The sequence below is a fragment of the Colobus angolensis genome, unplaced genomic scaffold (assembly GCF_000951035.1).
Source record: "Colobus angolensis palliatus isolate OR3802 unplaced genomic scaffold, Cang.pa_1.0 Scaffold34, whole genome shotgun sequence".
NCBI lineage: Eukaryota > Metazoa > Chordata > Mammalia > Primates > Cercopithecidae > Colobus > Colobus angolensis.
In genome coordinates, this window is record NW_012116710.1 from 5,693,816 (window position 1) to 5,703,615 (window position 9,800).

Consider the following 9,800-nt stretch of genomic DNA (forward strand, 5'->3'; position numbering starts at 1 on the left):
TGTGAGGCTCTATCTCAAAAAAAAAAAAAAAACAAAAACAAACAAACAAAAAAGCATGAAGCTGCGATATGGATGTGGAGATGGAACGGTCTTCCAGATAAGGTTAAGTTTAAAAAAAAAAAAAGCCAAATACAGAACCTCTTGTATAGTATAAATATCATGAATATAATTTATTTATTTATTTATTTATTTTTTGAGACAGGGTCTCACTCTGTCACCCAGGCTGGAGTGCAATGGCACAAACTCGGTTCACAGCAACCTCTGCATCCTGGGTTCAAGCGATTCTCATGTCTCAGCCTCCCACGTAGCTGGGACCACAGGTGCGCACCACCACGCCCAGCTAATATTTGTATTTTCTTGTAGAGACGGGGTTTCACCATGTTGGCCAGGTAGGTCTCGAATTCCTGACCTCAAGTGTTCTGCCCACCTTGGCCTCCCAAAGTGCTGGGACTACAGGCATGAGCCACTGCGCCTGGCCTAAATATCATGTATATAATTTAAAAGAACTATAAGCCTCTTTGCTGTGGACACTACAGCAACTTGAGTGAACAAGACAACTATCCAAATGTTTGAATGGATACTTGCATCTTAAGAGAAAACAGCATCACACATAGCTTCAAAAGTGCTGCATCCTCACAATTCCAAAAGGAGCAAAGATAATGCGTTCCCCAAAACTGGGACAGTAACAAAAAGTGGCTGAAGTTGAAGAACAGGGTGACATGTTTGAATAAAGTGCTTTCATGAGACATGAGAGTGCAACATTTTTTTCCACCTTTGTATTGCATACAATATTCCTTTTTTTTTCTTTTGAGACAGGGTCTCACTCTGTTGCCCAGGCTAGAGGGCAGTGGTGCGATCTCGGCTCATTGCAACCTCCGCCTCCCGGGTTCAAGCAATTCTCCTGCCTCAGCCTCCTGAGTAGCTAGGATTGCAGGCGCCTGCCACCATGCCCAGCTAGTTTTTGTATTTTTAGTAGAGATGGGGTTTTGCCAAGTTGGCCAAGCTGGTCTCGAACTCCTGACCTCAAGTGATCCACCTGCCTTGGCGTCCCAAAGTACTGGGATTACACATGCGTGCCATCACACCCGGCCCATTTTTTTTTTTTTTTTAAAACAGGATCACTGTATGTCACGCAGGCTGGAATGCAGTGGTATGACCACAGCCTCGAACTCTCAGACTTCAGTAATCATCCTACCTCAGCCTCCCAAGTAGCTGGAACTACAGGCGTATACCACCATGCCCAACTAACTTATATTTTTGGTAGAGACAGGATATCACCATGTTGACCAGTATGGTCTCAAACTCCTGAGCTCAAAAGATCTGTGTGCCTCGGCTTCCCAAAGTGCTGGGATTACAGACGTGAGCCACCTTGCCCAGCCAGCAATATGCCATTTTCAATATGTATGTGTAGTTAAATCCATACATTAAATATCACAAGTAGCGGAGAGTAGCGGGCCTGGGTACTTCACGTTGACCCCAGAACATAGCTATGTTGGTTTTGGTGTGACAATGGCTCACTGTTGAAGCACCATCACGGTTAAGGGCATGGGTTTTTGCTTCTGACAGACTTGGACAGTGACCACAGTGAGCATCCTGACAGAATACTTCATCCCAGGCCTAAGTTTCTCATCCTGTCTGGTGAGTTTAATCATCATCTAACAAATTAGCAACAAACTCACACAGGAACAGAGCTGGGATCTTTCTGCTCACCAAGTGGATGGTGACCCTGCATGAACGCACAACCTTTTTGTGCCCCAGTTTCATCCTCTGTCCAGACTCCTGAGTCCAGCTCTCTCCTTGGTCAATCAGGCCTCTCAGCCTCCACAAGACAATTCCTCATGCACCCCCAGCACCGTTCCCTGGCCCATTCCCCCCATCTCAGAACAAAGCAGCTGGCACCAGGCTGCGAGCTCTCAGGTGGTCCTGGGCTCTTTCTCTCACGGCTACGGCCCCTCTATCCGGAAGTCCTATTGCTCCATCTTCAAAACAGATTCATAACCTGCCCACTTCTCCCCACGGTGATGACCCCTGCCCTGGTCCAGCCTCCACCCTCTCCTGCTTGGACCATCGTGGCTGCCTCCTGTCTGGTCTCTGTAGCTCCCTCCTCACTGCCCCCACAGTCTGTCCCCAACACGGCCAGAGGAGCCTGGGAATGCCTGAGTCAGGTCACATCCCTCCCATGCTCAGAACCCACCCGTGGCCCTCTCTCACTCAGCGTAAAGGCCAAGTCCCTCCCTGCGGCCTGCAAGGCCCTGTAGGATCCATCTTTGTCACCTCCCTGACCTTGGCTCCTCCACTCTCTCCTGCAATCTCCTCATCATTCACTCACATCCTGCTTCCTGGGATTCTCTGAACTAGCCAAATACAGGCTCAAAATTAGTGGAAAACAAGCTCGTAACTAGCGGAACACAGGCTCGCCTCAGCACCTGTGCACTGACCATCCCTTTCCCGGAACACACTCTTCCCCCAAATAACCCCGAGGTGCTCTCCCTCTCTTCCTACAGGTCTTTGCTTAAATGTCACCTTCTCAGAAAGGCCTCCCCTGACCAAGACACCTGTTTAAATGTTTGAATGGATACTTGTGTTTTGAGAGAAAAATAGCATCATACATAGCTTCAAAAGTGCTGCATTCTCACAATTCAAAAAGGAGTAAAGATATTGTGTTCCTGAAAACTGGATCAGTGACAAAAGTGGCTGAGGTTGAAGAACAGTGTGACATGTTTGAATAAAATGGTTTCATGAGGCTGGGCGCGGTGGCTCACGCCTGTAATCCCAGCACTTTGGGAGGCCAAGGTGGGCGGATCACGAGGTCAAGAGATCGAGACCATCCTGGCCAACATGGTGAAAGTCCGTCTCTACTAAAAATATAAAAAATTAGCCGGGCATGGTGGCAGGAGCCTGTAATCCCAGCTACTTGGGAGGCTGAGGCAGGAGAATTGCTTGAACCAAGGAGGCAGAGGTTGCAGTGAGCCAAGATTGCGCCATTGCACTCCAGCCTGGTCAACAACAGCGAAATTCTGTCTCAAAAAAAAAAAAAAAAAAGTTTCATGAAATATGAGAGTGGAACATTTTTTTCCACCTTTATATAATATATTGGTTTTTGTTTTGTTTTGTTTTGTTTGAGATGGAGTCTTGCTCTGCCACCCCAGATGGAGTACTGGAGTGCAGTGGTGCGACCTCGCCTCACTGCAGCCTCTGCCTCCCAGGTTCAAGTGAACGTTGTGCCTCAGCCTCCCGAGTAGCTGTGATTACAGGCACACGCCACCACACCCAGCTAATTTTTGTATTTTTAGTAGAGACGGGTTTCGTCATGTTGTCCAGGCTGATCTTGAACTCCTGACGTTGACTTCGGCCTCCCAAAGTGCTGGGATTACAGACGTGAGCCACTGCGCCTGGCCTTTATGTAATAGTTTGTATGCAATATGTCATTTGTTTTTCTTTTTTTGAGACGGAGTCTCTCTGTCACCCAGGCTGGAGTGCAGTGGTGCAATCTTGGCTCACTGCAACCTCCACCTCCCAGGTTCAAGCAGCTCTCATGCCTCAGCCTCCCGAGTAACTAGGAGTACAGGCATATGCCACCACGCCTGGCTAATTTTTGTATTTTTAGTAGAGATGGGGTTTACATCAGCACCCCCTTTCCCAAACACATACACTGTTTCTGACTCCCCTTCCGGCTTAACTGTGTTCCAGAGACCCACAACCATCTTATATACTTGGTATGTGGCGTCTCCATCTCGTCCATCATCTCCCTCCCCGCAACAGGGAATCAACTCAGTGAACATTTACTTTGACACAAGCTGACAAACAAGGGCCAGCAGGGTCTTGGGGTGGGTGTCATGACATCAACCACAGAAAGCACTTGGCTTCAAGTGAGCTGTTTATCATATCTGAGCCACGTCCTGGAATAATGGTGACTCTCTGGGCAGAAGGTTTATTCTGAGCGCGGAGTCTCCCTATGTTGCCCAGGCTGGTCCTGAACTCATGGGCTCAAGCGATCTCCCACCTTGGCCTCCCAAAGTGCTGGGATCACAGGACTCCTCCTCTTGGAAGAAGGAGGCCTCCCCTGCCCTCTGCCTCCCAGCAGCCCCAGGTGGGAACACCTGGCCCACCTGAGAAATCTGAATCTAAAGTGAGTTGTTCCTCCCTCTGGTTGTAGCTTTCAGGGCTGCAGGTGCCAAACTGCCAGGTACAGGGAGAAAACACCAGAACACTTATTTATGTTCAATGTTATCCCTCTGTTTTTTTTTTTGAGATGGAGTCTCGCTCTGTCACCCAGGCTGGAGTGCAGTGGCACAATCTCGACTCACTACAACCTCCGCTTCCCGGGTTCAAGCGATTCTCCTGCTTCAGCCTCCCAAGTAGCTGGGGTTACAGGCGCCACCACACCCGGCTAATTTTTGTATTTTTAATAGAGATGAGATTTCATGATGTTGGACAGGCTGGTCTTAACTCCTGACCTCGTGATCTACCCACCTCAGCGTCCCAAAGTGCTGGGATTACAGGTGTGAGCCACTGTGTCCAGCCACCTGTTTTGTAATTCGGGGTTCTGAGGTGTGATCTAGAGCTTGAATGAATACTGTTGTAGTGCATCATGAAATTTCTATACATATTCATAAAACAGGTAGAGGTAGCAACATTTTGTTGTTGTTTTGATTTGTTTTTTGTTTCTTTGAAACCAGGTCTCCCAGGCTACAGTACAGTGGCACCATCACAGCTCACTGCAGTCTTGACTTCCTGAACTCAAGCAGTCCCTCCACCTCAGCCTCCTGAGTAGATGGCACTACAGACACACACTACCCTGCCCAGCTATTTTTGTATTTCTTATAGAAACAGGGTCTCCCTATGTTGCCCAGGCTGGTCCTGAACTCCTGGGCTCATGCAATCTCTTGCTTTGGCCTCCAAAGTGCTGGGATTACAGGTGTGAGCCACTGTGCCCAGCCCATCAAGATTTTTTTACTGTTATAGAAACAGGGTCTCCCTATGTTGCCCAGGCTGGTCCTGAACTCCTGGGCTCATGCGATCTCTTGCTTTGGCCTCCAAAGTGCTGGGATTACAGGTGTGAGCCACTGTGCCCAGCCCATCAAGATTTTTTTACTGTTATGGATGTGAGACTCACCAAATCAGAAGCCAACGTGAGCCATCCTTGCTTGAATGCCCCAGGGAGAGGCCCTCGGCTAAGCACCTGACGTGTCCGAGCCACGTTTATAATTGGGCAAAGCACAAAAAAAGTATAAAAAGGTGCCCCTTCCTTAAGGCAGAACATCTACTTGTTGGACGCATGTCACAGTGTATGGATTTTCTTAGATGAAGTCACTTTGGAAACACCCTCATAACCAGTGTGAAATCTGGGGTGCCTATAGTGCACACACAGTCCCTTCAGCCATGGGCTCCTTTCACATCACACATGGGATGGCCCTGAGAGGAGGTCACTGCCACCACACTGCAGACCTGGGAGGGCAAACCCTGTTTGACAGAAGGGGAAACTGAGGCAGAGAAGACCTGACTCACTGCAGGTCATGCAGCAAGGAGGCAGTAGGCCAAGCCCTGGCCCCGCATTGCTGGAGTCCCTGCCTGAGCTCTTAGGCACGCAGCTCTGCTCCTCCGCTGAGGACACCATGCCCGTTCCACCCGCCCATCCTCTTCCCAGGATGCTCGCATCCGCCTACCTGCGTGTAGCAGCGCAGGAGTAGCCCCTTGTCCTTCAGCAGGCGCATGAAGTAGTGACAGATGGTCGGCTGCAGGGAAGAACGACGGCACTGCTGATGATTGCAGGGAACGGCCACAGGCCACTACCATGTGCCAGGAACTGTTCTAGGCACTGAGAATGTCTTATCCCCAGGGAATCAGCAAAGCAGCCGTGTTGGGGAGAGACCACCACTATCCCCAGATCACAGATGAGGAAACTGAAGGACAGGGAAGGGGACTGTGTCGCCAAAGTCACATGGTGGGTAAGCTGCAAAGCTGCGATTCGCACCCAGGCAGCCTGGCTGCAGGGTCCTGGGCTCTCAACCACATCATGAGTGCAGCTAAGCCTCGCAGCAGCCCTCTTCAGACAGTACCATCAGCTTCACTTCACAGGAGGCAAATCGGAGGCTCAAGGTCGTAAGATGAAGACATGAGGAACCAGGACTTGAACCCAGGCAGTCTGGGCCCAGCACCCATGTACTTAATGGCTACATAATATTTGTCTGCAGGGCCCTGGGGGGGCTTCCCATGCGTGCCCTCCCCCAACCTTTCCTGTTTTGCCCCCTGCAAAAAAAAGATCTCACCTTGAACTGCCCAGGATAGAGCTCCTTGGCAAGGGCGAAGAAGGGTTCCGGATGTTTCTGTAGGAGAGACAGCCAGAGGGCCAGATGCCCCAGGTAGGATGAGGGTTGGAGCCAGGTGACCCCCATCCCCACCCCTCACAGACGCCCCTTCCTGGGGGAACACAAACCTTGAAATAGCTGATCTCGAAGATGGCCTCTGGGTAGGGAAGATGGTACTTCTCTAGGTTGTCATAGAGGCCAGTGGATGGAGAGCGAAAGTCGGGAATGCCCGTGGCTGGGAGAGGGGGGTCAGGGAGCAGTTGGTCTATACCATACTAATTCTCCCAGGACAGGGCTCAGACAGGGCTCCTCCCCAGCCCTTGGGAGGGACTCCCCAATTCCTGGGGGTGGCTGCTGGGGGAGCAGGGTTACTTACATGTGGAGATTCCAGCACCCACCAAACAGATGACTCTGCGACCTGGAGGAGAGGAACTTATGCACTATATAACACTGTTTGCTCAGTCCCTATAATAGCACCACCCATCACGGCCCCTGACACCGTTTACTCCATGCCAGGCCCTGGGGCAAGCATCTCAGATGCATGATGGGCCTTCCAATCATCTAGAGAGGGATGGTGTTAACATCCCCATTTTATAAACGAACAGACTGGGGCTCAGATAGGGGAAGAAGTCACACAATGGACTGCGGAAGAGCCAGCCAGAGGATAAAGAATCCAGTGTTGGGCTGGGTGCGGTGGCTCATGCCTGTAATCCCAGAACTTTGGGAGGCTGAGGTAGGCGGGTCACCTGAGGTCAGGAGTTTGAGACTAGCCTGGCCACATGGCGAAACCCTGTCTCTACTGAAAATACAAAATTAGCCGGGCATGGTGGCACGTGCCTGTAATCCCAGCTACTTGGGAGGCTGAGGCAGGAGAATCACTTGAACCCAGGAGGTGGAGGTTGCAGTGAGCCAAGATCATGCCATTGCACTCCAGCCTGGGTGACAGAGCAAGACTCCATCTCAAAAAAAAGGGGGGGAAAAAAAAAAGAATCCACTGTTGGAAATTACACCAACTTGGACTTGAGAAAAGGCCACTTGAGGATAAGAGCCCAGGGCTAAACAGAAACAGCTGGTGGCTGGTGATTAGCCACCAGGCCATAGTACTCTGGCATCTGCCCATCAGCTGATAGACAGGCACAAGTGTGACATGCTGTGGGTCAGATGCCTCTGGGATACCCTGTCCAAGGGAGGACAGCAAAGGTGAACAGAGCACAAAGCCTGCCACAGCTTCAGCCCTGAGCTTTAACTCTGAGATGCCATCGGGCCAGGCCTGGTTGAATCCAGTGGTGGCTATATATGGTCTGGGGACCTGGGGTCAAATCCTGACTCTGCCACTTGGCAGCTGTTTGACCCTGCACTGAGTCACTACCTTTTTGTGCCTCCATTTCCTCCTCTGTCCAGATCACTTCCATAATGGTCTTATGGGTATAATGTGAAGATCAAATAATAGGACACTTGTAAAGTGCTGAGCCCAGTGCCTGGCAAATAGTGAAGCCTCAATTAAGTGGTTAAAAAGAAATTTTTAGGGCTGGGCCTGGTGGCTCACAGCTGTAATTCCAGCACTTTGGGAGGCTGAAGGGGGGCAGATCACCTGAGGTCAGAAGTTCAAGACCAGCCTGGCCAATATGCTGAAACCCTGCCTCTACTAAAAGTACAAAAATTAGCCGGGCGTGGTGGCAGGCGCCTGTAGTCCCAGCTACTTGGGAGGCTAAGGCAGGAGAATTGCTTGAACCTGGGAGGCGAAGGTTGCAGTGGGTCAGGATAGCGCCACTGCATTCCAGCCTGGGCAACAGAGTGAGACTCCGTCTCAAAAAAATAAATACATAAATAAATAAAGCTTTAGGCGGTTAGGTGAGGGTTGGAGCCTCACCTTTACATTTTTGCAGAGAAGGGGTCTTGCTTGTTGCCCAAGCTGGTCTTGACCTCCTGGCCTCAAGCGATCCTCCTGCTTTCGACCTCCCCAAGTACTGGGATTATAGGCCTGAACCACCACGCCCAGCCTCAATTAATTGTTATTATTCATTACTATCTCCTCATGGGCACCCTCGTGAGCCAATTACCCCAGAATCCAGGAGCAGGAGGACACAAGGAACAAATGCTTTGTAGCCACTGCCTGTGTTGTCTTTGGGGCCTGCCCATGCTAAATGATGGCTGCAGACAGCTGCTCGCCTGTCGCAGGAGAGGGAGGCTCAGGGCAGCAGGCTTGGCTGCCCGAGGAGAGAGAGGTGGCAGCTGGAGGACAGGGACACTGGAGAAGACGTCCTCAACAAAAGGCTGCTCAGGAGCCACAAAGGCTCGATTGTTCTAGTTGAGGACTGCTGAGGGCCTGGTTTCTCAGACTTCAGTGACCTCAACTCGTGGCAAAAAATATAAATTTCAGGCCAGGCGGGGTGGTTCACGCGTGTAATCCTAGCACTTTGGGAGGCCGAAGAGGGTGCATTGCCTGAGCTCAGGAGTTCGAGACCAGCATGGGCAACATGGTGAAACCCCATCTCTACTGAAATAAAAAAATTAGCCAGGCATGGTGGTGTGCTTCTATAATCCCAGCTACTTGGGAGGCTGAGGCAGGAGAATTGCTGGAACCTGGGAGGCGGAGGTTGCAGTGAGCTGAGATTGTGCCACTCCACTGCACTATAGCCTGGGCAACAAAGCAAGACTCCATCTCAAAAAAAAAAGAAAGAAATATAAATTTCGTGGTGATTCAGTAAGTGGACACCTATCCACCATATCTGAAACAAGCCTCCTGTAGTAATAACCACGGCACACGCTGCCACAGCTCTCGCTATGTTCCAGGCCCTGCTCTAAACATTTGCATTTTTATTAATTTATTTTTAAAATTTTATTTATTTATTTATTTTTTAGAGTCAGGGTCTCACTGCGTTGCCCAGACTGCAGTGCAGCCTCCAACTCCTGGGCTCAAACAATCCTCCCTTCTCAGCCTCCTGAGTAGCTGAGACTACAGGCAACGCTCCCACATCTGGCTATTTTTTTTTTCTTGTAGAGATGGGGGGGCGTCTCACTATGTTGCCCAAGCTGGTCTTGAATGTCTGGTGTTGAGTGATCCTCCCGCAATGACCTCCCAAAGTGCTGAGATTACATACATGAGCCACTGCACCTGGTCCTATATTAATTTATTTAGTCCCCCAATAACCTTATGAGTTAGATACTATAATCATTATCCCCATTTTATGAAACAGGCCTGGTCAATCGGAGTACAGTAATTCACTCAGCAATGGAGAAGAGACCCAGGTCTGGCCAATTGGAGACTTGGGGGCAGGCATGTGACTCAACCTGGACAAGCTGGAGTGAATCTCTGCTGTTTGGTTTGAACTACTGGGAAAAGGTGCTCTCTCGGTGGCAGCTCCTAGGATGGTGGAACCTGCATTTGGAACTGCCAGGAGTTACCTTTACCCCAACACAAGAAAAGCAGCATCAGAGAGTTATGATTTTTTTTTTTTTTTTGAGACGGAGTCTCGCTCTGTCGCCCGGGCT

At 50.2% G+C, this 9,800-nt stretch overlaps 1 protein-coding gene across 3 annotated transcripts in view; it reads right to left on the bottom strand.

Annotated features, from left to right (window-relative positions):
• SIRT2 (sirtuin 2) overlaps nt 1-9,800 on the bottom strand; it is a 28,008-nt gene that overhangs the window by 9,919 nt on the left and 8,289 nt on the right. For all 3 annotated transcript variants that reach the window (XM_011952403.1, XM_011952401.1, XM_011952404.1), the window contains 4 exons: nt 6,685-6,726; nt 6,437-6,543; nt 6,270-6,326; nt 5,667-5,735 (listed from right to left, as the gene is read on the bottom strand). In XM_011952403.1, coding sequence (XP_011807793.1) covers nt 5,667-5,735; nt 6,270-6,326; nt 6,437-6,543; nt 6,685-6,726 — 275 coding nt within the window. The remainder of the gene's footprint in view (nt 1-5,666; nt 5,736-6,269; nt 6,327-6,436; nt 6,544-6,684; nt 6,727-9,800) is intronic.